Source organism: Ictidomys tridecemlineatus, chromosome 1, assembly GCF_052094955.1.
Source record: "Ictidomys tridecemlineatus isolate mIctTri1 chromosome 1, mIctTri1.hap1, whole genome shotgun sequence".
NCBI lineage: Eukaryota > Metazoa > Chordata > Mammalia > Rodentia > Sciuridae > Ictidomys > Ictidomys tridecemlineatus.
In genome coordinates, this window is record NC_135477.1 from 83,549,135 (window position 1) to 83,565,585 (window position 16,451).

The 16,451-nt window shown below is 39.3% G+C and overlaps 1 protein-coding gene across 6 annotated transcripts in view; it reads right to left on the minus strand.

Annotated features, from left to right (window-relative positions):
- Positions 1 to 16,451, minus strand: part of Ankdd1b (ankyrin repeat and death domain containing 1B) — a 68,393-nt gene that overhangs the window by 42,045 nt on the left and 9,897 nt on the right. For 3 of the 6 annotated variants that reach the window (XM_078043327.1, XM_040272402.2, XM_078043333.1), the window contains exons 3-5: positions 14,670 to 14,768; positions 4,975 to 5,073; positions 4,773 to 4,877 (exon numbers count right to left, since the gene is read on the minus strand). In XM_078043327.1, coding sequence (XP_077899453.1) covers positions 4,773 to 4,877; positions 4,975 to 5,073; positions 14,670 to 14,768 — 303 coding nt within the window. The remainder of the gene's footprint in view (positions 1 to 4,772; positions 4,878 to 4,974; positions 5,074 to 14,669; positions 14,769 to 16,451) is intronic. The other 3 variants (XM_078043336.1, XM_078043328.1, XM_078043339.1) reach the window with 3 other exon arrangements.

Here is a 16,451-nt window from a genome sequence, read left to right on the forward strand (position 1 = left end):
TGTATCTGTGGGTTTCATATCTGTGTATTCAACCACTTGCATATCCAATGTATTTGGGGAAAAAAGTGTCTGTACTGACTATGTACAGATATTTTTGCTTGTCATCATTCACTAAACAAATATAGTATGACAACTACATAGCATTTATGCTCTATCAGGTATTATAAATAATCCAGAGATGATTTAAAGTATCCAGGAGAATATATGTAAGTTGTATGTAAATCCTATACCATTTTATATAAGAATTTGAGCAGCTGTAGATTTTGGCATCCAAGAGGGTCCTGGAAGCAATCCCCTGTGGATGCTGAGGAATGAGAAAATGAATGTCTTCTCAAATTCCTTGTATTCACTTTTCCCACCCCATCAAAACAAGAAACTTGTTTTCATTTGACTTCCAACGACTTCCAATTCAGTCTCCTTGAGACTACTAGGTGAAAAAGAAAAAATAAATAAATAAAGAGGAAAAAAAAAAGCCCACTGGATATTCTCTTTCATCTGTAGTTGGAACCAACACAACTGTGACAGTAGTCCACTTTAGGCTTTAAATATAACCATCGCTACTTTGCAATTTATTTTTGAAATGAACATGTTTCTTTCTCTTCTTTCCCTAATCTCAGGAGAAGAGATTACCTTTCTTTCCCATCCTAGACAGAGTTTATTTGTCCTTGAGTACAAACCCACCATAGGAATGAAGTAATCTAGACTTTGGGGAAGATCTCAGAAAGATCTTTCCAGAAGATCTCAGAAGGACTATCTCCTAAATAAATAAGTGAATGACAACACCAACATAGAACATATGGAATGGAGCCTTTGAGTCACTCTTTAAAAGCCCCCTGTTCCTGCTGATGAATAACAGCTTTGGGGACAGGAGTCCCCAGTGTTTCTCCTTTGTTAGCAAAGCAATAAACCTTTTTCCTTTTTCTCAAAACCATGTCTTCATTATTGGATGGGCACTGGGGACATAGACTGAGCTTTCAGCAACAAACATTGTAGCACCGAATTCTTGTAAATGCCCAACCAATATATGAAACTGCTGGTGAGGCCTTCCTTTCTATTTCCCTCCCTCCTCAACATTTTCGTCTGAGTATTTGGTTTTGATCACCAGATGGAAGTTCGCAAGTAGATTCAAAATATCTAGACTACTTTACCTAAAGTTTCTGGCTCCTCTAATCTCCTTCCTGCTGAGGGATTCCCAGGGCTATGGAACTTGGAGAAACCTCAAAATATTTCCCAATGCCCTGCATGCCCCCAGCTCCACCCAAAGTCTCTTGTGCCCAGTGAAGTCCATTCTCTTTTAAAAGCCTCCTCCCAGTAAAGTTTTCCTTGTTAGCATCTGGAGTTCCCTCCTGATCTAAAAGAATTTTTACTAACTCTGGCAAGTAAATAGGCTCTCCATACTTGCTGTTGATAAGAATCAAGGCAAAAGAGTAGTGCTATGAAGATAGAGTTGTCTTTTCTATCAATCCTATTTTGATGAACTGACAGACTGAGCAGGGGCCCCCTTGAAATTGTCCTCCCCCTCCAACTTCCTTTTTGCTCTCATACCCCTCTCTAAATTTTTGGCTGATGAGAAGCCCAGCTAGATGTTAACTGCTAAACCTTTGCTTATATTCACAGAACCAAGATGATCTTTGCAACACAAGTCCTTAGTAACTAACTTCAGGGGCTGAAATCCATGGTGATGTCCTGGAGAAGACACTGGCCCTCACTGAGGAAGGTCAGACTTGGCCCAGCCTGAAGCCTCACTACCTCAACTCCCCACAAAGAAAACCTATGCAACCCTGAGCTCAGGAAGATAGAGTCTTGAGGAGCTATCCCTTCTACCTTCTTCAGGGCTGGCTTGGAATAAACCTCATTCCTTCCTACCAACACTCATCTCTCTAACTTTGGTACTTCAGCGTTAGGCAAACCAGACGTCTGAATCCAATAACATGACCATGAGTTCCTGAGTCCAGCACCAAATTGGCTTCTTTTTCCATTTTATTATTGTAGTAAAATATTCATAACATAAAATTTACCATTTTGTCCATTATTAAGTATATAGTTCAGTGGTATTAGGGGTATTAGTTATATTCAAATGACTGTGTAACTATCACAACCATTTAGCTGCATAATCCTTTCATCTTGCACAAGTAAAATTCTGTACCCATTAAGCAATTTATTAGACAATAAATCTCCACACACACCCTCAGTCCTTAGCAACCATAATTCCAACTGACTTTTGTCAACATATTTGACCTCACTCATATATCTTAGTAAAAAGAGGAGATTTTGTTGTCATTTCCATTGATAGATCTTTTAAATAATTTTCATGTAAGACTAAAATTGGACTCAGAGAGTCTTCTTTCCCTACATGACCCAGTGGTCTTATCATTCACTCATTCCTTGTATGTCTCTGAACCCATCTTAAGATATTTTAATAGATATGTGGCTCTGCACAGTCTCTGCCAGGAATCCTCAGTCTTTTCTTCAACAAACAAAGCAGAAGGAAGAAGCATGAGACAGGATAAGCCCCAAACCAGCTGAAATGATAATGGACAGGAAGCAGCTGACCAACTGAAGCTCAAGAAATAGAAAAGCTCCCAGTAAACTTGTTTGGCCTTTGAATTCAACAGCCTGCCAGATCTTTCCCACACACTGCTGTCTCCCATGGGAGTCAGAGTTCACTGAAAGGGGAAAGAGAAAAAATTGTGTGTATCATACATAACCAGCCCTCAAAAAATATCTGCTGAATTGAACTGAATGGAATTCATTCATAGGCTGCATCCCTGCTGAATTAGTCAGCTTTCCATCTCTATGACAAAATGCCTGAGAAAAACAATTTAAGAGAGAAAAGACTTATTTTGGATCACAATATTGTAAGGTCAGGCAACAGCAGCAACCAAAAAGGAGGCAGATTTAAAAGGCTGCTGAATGAGGCTTTATTGAGATTTCACTCCTGGGAGGAACTCTATCAGACTGACAGAGCAGATAGGAAGAGGGTCTGAGGAGAAACCGCGTGGGGGCTCAACAGGACTGGAATTTTTATGGAGCTTAAGGCAGGAAGGAAGGGCTTGGGACAGGAAAAGGGAGTTTTAGAGTCCCTTGTCCCACTGGAGTTGGTTGGGGAACTGGCTGAGATCCAGGATTGGCCAGGAGACCCTGTGGATTGACAGGTAGTTCCGTTGGTGCCTGATTGATGTTTCTTTCCAGCTCGAAGGCTGCTTGGTGCTTTGTTTCTAAGTCACTGCCATCGACCTGACAAGTATTATTTATTTATTTATTACCAATATTATTTGGTACTGGGGATTCAACCCAGGGGCACTCTACCACTGAGCTACATCCACAGACTATTTTATTTTGAGACAGGGTCTTGCTAAGTTGCTGAGGGTCTCACTAAGTTTCTGAGGCTTGCCATTCTTCTGTCTCCACCTCCTGAGTCACTGGGATTTCAGGCATGCACCACCATGCACGGCTTGGCTCATAGGTTTTGGTCAATGGTCACCTGGCTTCATTGTTATGGACATCATTCTGGAAAGGCAGGAAGAACATCGTGGTGGAAAGGCATGGTGAAGCAAGCTGCCCACCTTATGGCAGTCAAGAAGCAATGATGATCAAGAGAGGAAGGATGGAGAGAGAAAGGGTTCAGGAACAAGATATGCCCTTCAAAGGCATGACCCTAGTGACATACTTCCTTCAAACAGGTTCCACACCCTAAAGTTTCTCCCGCCTCCCAATAGCCTATTAAAGTATGAATCCATCACAACCTCCATTAAAGAGTTTAGTGCTCTCATGGTCTAATCACCTTCCAAACGCCACACCTCGGAACACCTGCTACCTTGGGAACAAAGCCTTCAGTACATGAACTTTTAGGGGGATGTTTCAGATCCAAACTGTAGGTGGTGTGCCACCTACTCAGCATGGATCAAAATGCAAAGATCAGCCTCCTCACACCAACACTAAGTGGTGTTTGACGATGATATAGTGAGCACTTACCTTAAACCTAGCTCTTTGCTAAGCATTTTATAGTCAATACCTCATTTAAGCATCCCAACAGTGACTGCTCCAACTTGCTACATAGGAATGGCTTAGAAGTGATGTCTACCTGGAAGGGGCAGAATAGCTCATCATAAAGCTAACTTACACCGGGCATGGTACCTACGCACACCTGTAATCCCAGCGGCTTGGGAGGCTGAGGCCGAAGGATCTGGAGTTCAAAGCCAGCCTAAAACCAGCCTCAACAAAAGCGAGGCCCTAAGCAACTCAGTGACATCCTATCTCTAAATAAAATACAAAATAGGGCTGGAGATGTGGCTCAGTGGTCGAGTGCCCCTGAGTTCAATCCCCAGTACCCCCTCAAAAAGAAAAGAAAAGAAAAGAAAAAGAATAAAGACAAATACAGTAGAACTGAATTATATTCCATAACTGGTTACTTCATAGCTTTGGATCAAATACATTCTTAAAAGTTCATGCATTAAAGAATAAAATTTAGGCACACATTCTAATACTTAAAGGGGTAGACACTGTTCACATCCTGGACAGGATGAAAGAATAAAGAAGATGGAATCTAGCTGCTTCCTCCATACTTCCAGTTTTCCCCACATGCAGAGGCCAGGGTCACTGCCAACAACAGCACTTCCCTTCTGTGCTGTGGTCTGCCACAGTGATAGAGAAACTGGTTACCAGGCCAGGGCTGTCTGTGCTTGCTATTTGGGTAGCTGCACCAGAGGAAGGAAGAAAGCTAAGTTTAGTGGGGGTGTATGTGAAACCTGTTCCCCCCACTGCAAACACACCTCGTCGGGCTGGTTCAGGTCCTTTAGGTGCAGGTCTTGAATAAGGTACTCCACAATGTGCACATTATTACTCTGAGCTGCAAAGTGAAGGGCATTCATTCCATCCTGAGGATAGAGGGAGGGAAAAGATATGGCCTTGTAACTTCTCCCTCCTGCACAGGTGAGGTGAGAGCTCACATCCATGGGTGATCCACAGACCTACCTGGTTCTTGGCTCTCTGGTCTGCTCCAGCTCTAACCAGCATGAGCATGATCTCAAAGCTTCCAGTCCAGGCCGCAAGGTGAATTACAGTCAAGCCATGCTTCCCCGAGAAGAGAGAAGAAAAGACTCTATCACATGAATGAGCCATAGCCTACAATCTCAATCAATAAAGGACTAGTTAATACCGAATTATTGAATATTAAGAAATGGAAAATTTAATATACAAAAAAGAAAAATTTCAATTTTATGTGAAAAGTGGGTATATTTAATAAGCGATAGGCATAAATGATTCTCTATCCAAAAGAAATATATAAAATTAAATGTTTTTTTAAGAGAGAAAGAGAGAGAGAGAGAGAGAGAGAGAGAGAGAGAGAGAGAGAGGAGAGAGAGAGAGAATTTAATATTTTTTTTTTTAGTTTTCGGCGGACACAACATCTTTGTTTGTATGTGGTGCTGAGGATCGAACCCAGGCCACATGCATGCCAGGCGAGCACGCTACCGCCTGAGCCACATCCCCAGCCTCCCAAAATTAAATGTTATATTCACAAATAATACATAAAAATAAATATATTAGGACAAAAGTTAGATTATAATATATACTCTCTTAACTCAGTTTTATAAAAAGGAAAAATAGAAGATACATGAAGTCAATAAACAAATTACACTTAAGAATATATCTTTTATATATATTTTAGAATTAATTAATTAGAAAAAATATAATTTTGTTCTAATATATTTATTTTTATGTATTTTTTGTTACTATAACATTTAATAAAGATAAATGGCAATTCTATTATATGAGGTACTCTCACAAATCAACAATGACAAAAAAGCCAGGGTTTGGTGGTACAAACCAGGAGGATGGCAAGTTCAAGGCCTGCCTTGGAAACAGTGAGACCCTGTATAAAGAGCTAGGGATATAGCTCACTGGTAGACCACGCTTGAGTTCAATACCCAATACCACCAAATAATAATAACAAAATAAAACAACAAGAAAAAAAAATAGAAAAATGCACACAGGTGCTCTCTTGAGGTGTTAGAGGAAATAGATAACATTATAGTCTAACCAATCCAGCACTATAAATTTAAAATGCAACCAGGAATCCTATTCTTGGGAATTTATACTATGAAAATAAAATTTCAGGGCCTAATGTTAAATATATGAACATATTGTTAGCTTTGAAAATTGGAAACAAGGTACATGTTCATCAATAGGGGAATGTTAATAAATTATGAAATAGTTACATCATGCAACCATTAAAATAATGAATTAGCTCTATAACAATAGATTTCTATAAGCTTTGTTAAATATGGGGAAAAACATAAGACAAAATATAATCCCATTTTATATAAATGATACAGTGAACAAAACCCCCATACGTGTAAGTGTATATCTATATCTATTTATAGGTGGGTTGGTAGCAGGTAGAGATATTGACATAGATAGGATCACATGTGCATGGAGATAAGTACAGAAATGAACACACACCTAGTGATTGTTGAGTACAGGGGGATGGTACACAAAGATAAGAAAATTGAAAAAGACAAGTTATATAGGGTTCTCATTTATATAGAATCTATCTAAAAGGACTCTGTTTACACAAAATTATATAGATGTGTGCATAGTATGTGTTTAGGCTGAAATAGAGATTTGGCTCAGGACTTACTGACCTGTCAGTTCTGGGCAATTGTATGTAAGTGATATACTGAATTAGGAGAAAGAAAAGTGGAAGGAAGTAGCCAGTTGTCAACATTGGCTATCTCAGGATAGTGGGCTTAGAGGCAAGTAAACTGAGAAAACCTCATCTGCACCTTCAGTGTCAGGTTACTAAGCAATAAACAGTAGTCTTTATGATCAAGTGGAACTGATCCCAAACTCTGGTCACTTTCTACTGAAAGGGTAAAGTTTCTACGCTGGAAGGCTTGAATTAAAATGTAAAAGATTAGGTATTATTAAGTTCCTCTGTTACACCCAGAACCTGAAATTCCTGAGATAGTTAAGACAACGCCCTACTGGCCATTTAGCCTAGGGCCCTGTGCAGTTTGTCACAGGGCCCGAACCAACCAGTTTGAATGTGTAACCCGCTTAGGAATGACCAATCACCCCCGCCCAACCTGTTCCCACCAATGAATGTGCCAATCACGTCTCAGAATTGTTGTTCAATTTCCCTGCGCCTCATGATGATTTGTTCTGATGTATGCAAAGCCCACCTCCCTCTCCAAAAAGTGTACTTAAGCTCTGCTTGACCTTTGCTCTGGGCTCTGGGCTGCTCTCCCTTCTTGAGTGAGCACAGAGTCCCAGCGCACTGGAATGGATCCCCAATAAATCCCCTTTTGCCAATTGCATGGAGTAAGTCTCTTGTGTGGTCTCTCCCTCCGACGATTCACCAGACCTTTACACTACCACTTTCAAGTACTGTGATATTAGTTAACTCAGTTAACTCTCAGCTTCACGTTCCTTATTTTTTTTTAAGAGAGAGAGAATTTTTTTAATATTTATTTTTTAGTTTTCGACGGACACATCTTTATTTTTATGTGGTGTGAGGATTGAACCCAGTGCCAAGCACTTGCCAGGCAAGTGCGCTACCGCTTGAGTCACATCCCCAGCCCTCACATTCCTTATCTTAAAGTTCATGCGTCTCCTTTTCTTTTTCCTTTATTCTCATCAAAACCTAAGCCATTACCTCTGTACAACTGCCTGCCAAAGGCAAGCCCCCTCCCTACATCTCATTTGTCCTCCAAATTGGTTGTGCTTGTAATCCAGGATTCCCGTTTGTTAGATGCACACAGCAGGAGTAAATAAACAAGGAATGAAGGTCTTCAGGGCACTCCCTATCATATCCTCTACTGAGGTCTTGAACATGCTAGACAAGTTCTACCACTGAGTTACGTCTCCAATCCTTTTGCCGCAGTCTGGCTGGGCACAAAATAACCAAGCCGCCACACAGCCCTGTAGGTTCAAAACAGGAACTCCTTTATTCTCCACACTCCCTCGGACACCACGTGCACGTGGCGTTCTCCCGGACACACCACACCCCAACCAGAAATCCCTCCTCTGGCACTTCCCCAACCAATGGGAACTCTCCTGGAGGCGGACAGCAGGGGTCTAATATACAACTGAATACACAGCTTAACATAACCATTATCATCTCAATGGCTTGCTGGCATCACCTGTCAACTACTCCATTCTGGCAAAAATGCCATGCATCATTCCAACTCAGCTATGGCTCTCAGCATACTTTAAGTTTTTTTTTTTTTCTTTTTAAATTTTGAGAAAGGGTCTCCATAACTTGTCCAAGCTATCCTCAAACTTGTGATCCTTTTGCTTCAGCCTCCTGAGTAGGTGTGTGCCACCAAGCCTGGATGTGGGGTGCTTCTATTTCTGAAGTGTATATATCCTTTAGTGTTTATTTTGGCTTCTCCAGTAATCACATTCATGTATTCACTTATTCTCAGTAGAGCTCAAGTTGGGAGAGTGAAATAGCAAATCCCATATTATCGAGTTACAAATTTTAAATCAATGTTCCAGAGAATATTTTTAAGTGTCTCAAGACATTTTGCAAAGTAATAACTGAGGGGTACTATGGGCACTTAGTACGTAGAGGCCACAGATGCTGCTAAACATCCTACAATGCACAAGAAAAACCTCACAACAAATAATTATCTGGCCCCAGATGTCAATAGTGCCACTGTTAACAAACCTCGATCTAAATGTACATATGTTATTAAATTTTCATTTTAGCTGTCACACTACACAGTGAGTCAGTCCATTTAAATAGTTAAAATTCCAGAGTTTTCTTCAAACTTTTCACAACTTCTTCACTCTTTTACAAGGAACATTGATATATGACCCCTAGGTAAGGTTCTTCAAAAAATGTATTCTAACCACAGTTCCACCTCTTGATTTAGGCTTCCCTACAAATCAGTGCTCCATATTCAGTACTACCAAATTTGGTTTTACATATGGGCTTAAAAGACCAGAAATATTTGGACAGGTGATAAACTATATTTTAATAGGAGCTCTATTTCTTCCCTAAGAGGTCATTCTTGAACAGCCAACATTTAAAAATTCCAAGTGCTGATTATAAAATATAAAAGCTGGGAATGGAATCTCTAAAACCACAATTTCTGAGTGGAGCCATTGTTCCTCTGAGGCAATGAATCACTACACAGAGATGTAAATTCCCACAGAAGAACTTTCCTAAAACAAAGTCTTCGGCTATGCAACTGGCATGCTTAAGAGTATGTGTCATGAATTACACTCACAGTTGCCTCACATGCTCTGGAAAGTACAAAATGCCAGTCACTGACAAGTTATCGGCATTACCAGTCTGGTCATAGGTGAGGTTAGTAATTTCCTCTGGGGAACACTTAAACTTTAAGAGCTTCCCAGAGAAGTAACTCAGAAAGCAGATGCTAGTCATCTTCTAAGCACCTTAGGCCTCCCTTTATCTGGTCTGCCACTTCTCAAAACTTGGGGATGCTACCCACTTTGACTCTGGAGGTCCTCAGTGGTGGGGTCATGCATTTGATCCTAAGCATGCAATACCTTGCATAGTACTCATATGTTATAGTCTCTGTCCTTGCTCCCCAGATAGATAACAGGAGACTCAAAACCAGGGCTATATCTCATACCAGATACAATCAACTGGGGATCTTTTCCCCTCCTTTTGGTATTGGGGATTGATCCCAGGGTGCCTTAGCACTGAGCCACATCTCCGGTTTTTTTTCAAATTTTTTACTTTGAGACAGGTTCTTTCTAAGTTTCTGAGGGTCTCACTAAATTGCTGAGGCTGGCCTTTGATTTGCAATCTTCCTGCCTCAGTCTCCTGAGTCAATGGGATTACAGACATGCACCACTGCACCTGGCATTGGGTAATCTTTTTAAATTAGGGATTCTTATTCAGAAGATTTGGGTTGGGACCTGAAATTCGTCATTTCTAACATTCCCAGGTGGTGGCCATGCTTCTGGTTGAATCCCCAGTAACTGGCATTGAGACTTATGAAGGACACTGAATATACATTGAAGATGAAAGGGTTCAATTGCTAGTTCTTTGCAAATGGGTGTTGAAACTTTGAAGACAGATCAGCCAAATCAAATTGGGGGCTTATCACTCAGATAAGACAGTTGCCAGAAATGACAAAACCATGGTAGTGCTTGCATTATGATGATAAACATTTTATCAGTTATGTACCAACATCTCTGCGAATGATAAAATTCATTACAAAAATCTTTGGTGAAATTTCTAAGGCTGGCACCAGAGATACACAAGGAATTTCCCATCTGATAGCATTTCAATTTACAAGGCAACATTGATAGAAGCTGATGTTAGAGACGTGCTTCAGATATGGGGTAACACAAATATATGCTTAGAAAGCCTTGAAAAGAACAAGTTGGTAAAAACATCTCTCCATCATTTCAGGAATAATTTGCTTACACTCTGACATAAGCCAAACCTGAATTTAATACATTTGAAATTTGGCAATCCTCAGCTATGCTAGCTTGGAGAAAAGATGCATTCAATCAGGCCATGGATTCACGGGTGTTTGTTGTATGATTTTGTCTACTTTAATATCAGGTTGAAGATTTTGGGTTATGGTTATGATTAAAATAGAGCAAATGCACTCCACCCTGTCTCTCCTACCAAATGCAACTAAAGTCTCTGAATAAAATTCAGCTCTCTGAAGACTCTGAAAAGTAAATGGTTGCAGGTAGCTTAGGAAAGGAAACCAGAACGCCAGAGTACAAAAACTCCTGTTGTGAGTTTCCTGATTTTTGTTTATCTTCTTCCTTCCATATCTTCCAACTTGGATTTGAGGCAGCACCAACCATGAAACTACACAAGGACAGAAAGAGTTCCAAAAGAAGCCCTTCTTTCTGGTCTAAGAAGCAGAGGGAGCCTCTAATGAATAAAGAAGGTGGGGAACATTCTTTGCTTCTTTGTACTTTTCTGGTCCTGCAAGCTCTGGAAGGCTAAGAAATGTGGGGGAGATGATCATGGGGAGGAAAAAGCTGATGAACTCTAGACAGGGCAAAGCGGTGGAATGGAAGGGAGGGGGCATGGGAGTAATAAAAAATGGTGGAATGAGATGGACATCATTACCCTAAGTACATGTATAGAGACAAGAATGGTGTGAATATATTTTGTATATAACCAGAGATGAAAAATTGTGCTCTATATGTGTAATATGAATTGTAATGTATTCTGCTGTCATGTATAACAAATTAGAATAAAAATTTTTAATAAAGAAAAAGAAAAGAGAAGCATCCTATGAAGTTGGGTATGCACTCCTGGGCTTGCTCCTGAACTGTACGTGGATGAACTCTTAACATTAGACAAAGACTTAGAGAACTGATTTATGTGTTGACCACTGCCAGTATCAGACTGGTTCCTGGGACATATCTGAACAGAACTAAAAAGGTCTTTAAAAATGAAATGACTTTTAAAAAGTGATTGTTGATGTGCAAAAAGAAAGAAAAAAATCACAACCTATTTCTACCCTGAACTAAAATTAATTCAGAATGAACCATTGTCTTAGTCTGTTTTGTGTTGCTATAACAGAATATCACAGACAGGGTAATTATAATGAACAGAAATATATTTGACTCATGGTTCTGAAGGCTGGGAAGCCCAAGACGGATGGACCTATCTGGTGAGGGCCTACTAGCTACATCATAAAGTAGAAGAAGGCATTACATGAATGAGGGGAGGTGGGGAAGATGGTCCAAGTTTGTTCTTTTATTCAGAATTTTATTCAGAATGCTCTCCTGAGATAACAGCATTATAATAATTCATTCATGAGGGCAGAGCCCTATGCACTAATGAACTTCCAATAATGTTGCATTGGGGAATAGATTTCCAACATATAAACTTTGAAGGACACAGCAACTATAGATCTAAATGTAAAATACGAGGGCTGGGATTGTGAGCGCTTGCCTAGCATGAGCAGGACCCAGGTTTGATTCTCAGTACCACATAAAAATAAAGGCATTGTGTTGTGTCCATCTACACTTAAAATAAATAAATAAATAAATAAATAAATAAATAAATAAAAATAAAATACAAGACTGTAAAATTTTTAGAAAAAAATATGAGAAAATCTTTATAACCTTAACTTAGGCAAATCATCTTTACATATAACTCCAATATCAGGATTCATTTTAAAAAATAGGTACATTGTATTTCATCAAAATTTAAAAATTTTGCACTGGGAAAAACACTGAAAACACAAGCTATAGAGTGATAAGATAATGCAAATCACATACCTAACAAAGGATTGGTATGCTATAAGAAATATTTGTTCAGATTCATTTCATACAAGGCAAGAATGATCCATCCACAAACCCCACTGGACTCCCCAAGTTTGGTTGTCCTAGGTTAAATGGTTCACCTATTTATAATATATATTTTTGTAAAATTCCACAATAAGAAAACATTTGATTTTTAGAAATGTTCAAAAGATCTGGCTGGAAATGTTGCTCAGTGGTAGTGCTTATCTGGCCCTGGGTCCCCACCCCTCAGCACCACAGGTGGAACACAATATGAACAGGCTTCACCAAAGAAGATATAAAAATGGCAAATAACACATGAAAGATGTCACATACCATTAGCCACTAGAGAAATGCAAATTAAAACTGCAATGAGATGCCTACATAACTGTGAGAGTTGCTAAAAATTAAGGGGGGGGAGGATGGCAATTCCAATGAGGATGCAGAATAAGTGAAACTCTTCTACCTGGCTGGTGAGAATGAAAATGACACAACCAACTTAATAAATAAGCTGGCAGCTCCTTGTTAATTTATGCATATACATAGTACTTAGCCCAATAGTCTCACTCTTGGATATTTATACTAGAGAAATGAAAACCTAGGCATAAACAAATTCTTATACATGAATACCTGTAGCAGCTTTTATTATAATAGCTAAAAACTAGTAATAACCCTAATGTCCTCCAAATGGTGAGTGGATAAACCTCTGCCATATCCGTAAACTGGAATACTATTTAGCAATAAAAAGGAGGAGTTCTTGACACATGCAACACTATGAACGAACTTCAGTCATTTTACAGAATGAAAGAAGCTGGTTTAAAAGGTAATATATTATATGATATCATTTATGTGACATTCTCAAGGGCATACTCTTAACAGTGGTTGGGCTACAAAGAGGCAGCATGAGGGAAATTTATGGATGTTGCAACTGTCTAAATTTTTTGTGGTGCTGGGGATTGAAGTCAGGGCCTTGTGCATGTTAATCACATTCTACCACTGAACTACATGCCCAGCCACTTTGACCTTCAGATTGATTGTGGTGGTTACATGAATCTGTACACGTATTAAAACTTATAGAACTGTACACTAAAAAGAAAGCTAATTGTACAGCATGCTAATTTTAAAATTAAAATAAAATAAAAATATTATATCAGATTTTCAATGACTGATCTATTACCAATGCATCATTTGCAGGTTAAGTAATTTGCAAAATAATCAAATTACAATTTCTAGACTGAAGGACACATCTCTTAGTTACCATAGCCACTAATACAAGTAAACATATTCGCAAAGTCAGAGTGCTTTCAGTGGTAATTTTTAATTCTGATTTTCTTACATAGCAATCAACTTGCCACCAATATCATAGTAATAAACTAGAGAGGGATGTTGCCCCACTGGTGACACAAAGAGAAACTCCCACCATCATCAAGTCTACATCTTGTGTATGATGATTAACAAAAACCAACTAACTGGTACATCTGACTCCATTTATCTTCCAAACATTTACTAAGCACACATAAAGTCAATATGGGAAAGTAAGTAAAGCCCACACACAGCCCCTGTGAGATATGAAGGTAAAGCCATGCTGAAGCGAGCCTTACCCTCTAGGGAGTCCCAGACTAGAGAAGATAAAATAGCTCTGGGAGATTCTTCTGAACAGTTTAAATTTAAGAACCATGGTCCACGGAATTAATTAAGATTAAAGAATTTTCAAATAAGTCTATCATATTCTTCCATAATTAGAGATGCTAAACATAATATTGAATCTCTATAGCTGATTTCCTTATGCCCTGATAAAGCATTAAACAAAGGTGGAAATCCTCACGGTGGATTTTGAAATCTAGGCAGACAAGTAGTTAAGCTGACTTGTAGCTAACAGCATGGTCTCTGAGATCAGACAAATTGGGTTTAAATCCTGCCTTCATTCCTTCTCAGGTATAATTTTGGGGGGGTAAGATATTTAATCTGTGTCTCAGTCTCCCCACCTGTAAATTGAGTATTACAACACTTTTATCATAAGGTTCACTAGGAAGCAGCATTAAATACTAAAGTCCTACTACTTTGTGGCTGGTACATAGTATGTATTTAGTAAGTTTTATTTATCATCAGAGTCCAAAGGGTAAAATCTAGATTTATTTTCCTGGGGCCAGTTAGTTTATGTCTTCCGTGTGCCAGATTATGCTCTAGACAATTATCATACTCTTGCAAATGCATGCTATTGGCCATAAAGTCAATATGGGAAAATAAGTAAAGCCCAAGTCCTTGAGGTAATGGTAAACAATTTAATCACCAAATACAAAGATCTCTTCAAAATGTGTTAATGGAAATATTTTGTGGGCATGAAAGATGATCAGATTGGAGTGATCAGATTCTCCTTATACATTGGTTATACTATAATTCATTCTGCCAATGGAAGATGAGCTTACCTTATCAGCAATGTCAACCCTGGCCTTGTGATTCAGTAAGAAATCCACCGCAGATAAATGATTTCCCCCCACTGCAAAATGCAAGGCTGTGCGGTTCATCTGAGGAAACATAATTTGTGTTCTTGGTCATCTGATCATTATTTAACTTTTTTTCTGGATTCCTGTTTCTTGAATGGCTGTAATTTTCTGTCGAGTATTTGGATATTTAGCTCCACTTTTTGCTACAAAAGTTATAAGAACTGTGTTCAGAAAATTCCTGTCATCTATTATCAGATGATAGAGAATTTGGCAATCCGATGAAGGATATATACCAATATAACAGATTGCATTCAAACAGTAAAAGTTGTATTTTTCTTTGTATGCAATCATTAATAATGAGATTTTTTTTTCTGCTGAGAATATGTTAGTCAGCTTTCCATCACTGCAACAAAATATCTGGGATAATTTATAAAAAGGAAAGATTTATTTTGGCTTATGGTTTTAACCCATGGCCACTTGACTCCATTGTTTTTGGGTCCAATGGGAGGCAGAACATCATGGCAAGGAGTACATGGTGGAACAAAGGTACTCATTTGAAGATGGCCCAGAAGCAAAGATAGAGAGAAATGGTGAAACTGGCATACTCACAGTGACTTAACTTCCTTCCAATAGGACACGTCTCTTACTCTTCTTTTTCATTAGTGCATTGTGATTACACACAGTAGTGGAATTTGTTGCTATATACTTGTATGTGCATACAATATAACAATATAATTTGGTCAATTTCATTCCCCTGTGCCTCTCCTCTTCCATCCCATGGACCCTTTCCTCTACACTACTGGTCTCCTATTTTCATGAGGTCTCTCCCCACCTTTTCTTTTTTCTATTTTTCCCTTTTGCCCTCGAGCTTCCTTCCATATATAAGTGAAACCATATAACCCTGGACATTCTAAGTTTGGTTTATTTTGTTTAATATAATGTTCTCAAGTTCCACCCATTTTCTTGCAAATGACATAATTTTATTCTCCTATACGGCTGAAAAAACTAATGTTTACTGTAATCCCAGAGGCTTGGGAGGTTGAAGCAGAAGGCAGGTTGAAGCAGAAGGCTCTTAAGTTCAAAGCCAGTCTCAGCAACTTAGTGAGGCCCTGAACAACTTAGCAAAACCCCATCTCAAAATACAAAATAAAAAACAGGGCTGGAGATGTGGCTCAGTGGTTAAGTACCCCAGGGGGTTCAATCCCTGGTTAAAAAAGAAAAGAAGGAAGAGGAGAAAGAGGGAGAGGAGAAGGAGGAAGAGGAGAGGGAGAAGGAGAAAAAGGAGAAGGATATGAGGTATCAGTGCTTGCTGCTAGCAGGGGCAGGGGTATTGCAGTAAACAGATTGATTGGCATTTGACAAGCCACTCCCATCTCCAGGAGGCTCTGTGGCTCCAGCAAGTCATTCCCATCTCTGGGGCTATGCTAGAACTTGAGCGGCGAGCTAGAACAGGGTGCCAACCTGAAGTAGGCATTCTCAAACCAGGGAGTTCCACCTGGGAGTTCCTACAAATGGGCTTCCCTGCCTAATAGCTTCAACATCGCTCAGTTCACACATGGCTCAGTTCACATATGGGTCATGAATGGCTTCCAGCAGTAGAAGGAGAAGAAGAAAGGCCTGGACAAGTAAGGGCCTGGAAACTTATTCTTCATTGAGCTCCAATAATTGTCCTAAGCAATTGATACAGCCCCCAACCTGTTCGTTTTTGATATATATTGGGTTGAGAGGCTGTCAAGAAATCCTCATAAAATCAAGCAGTAGGGA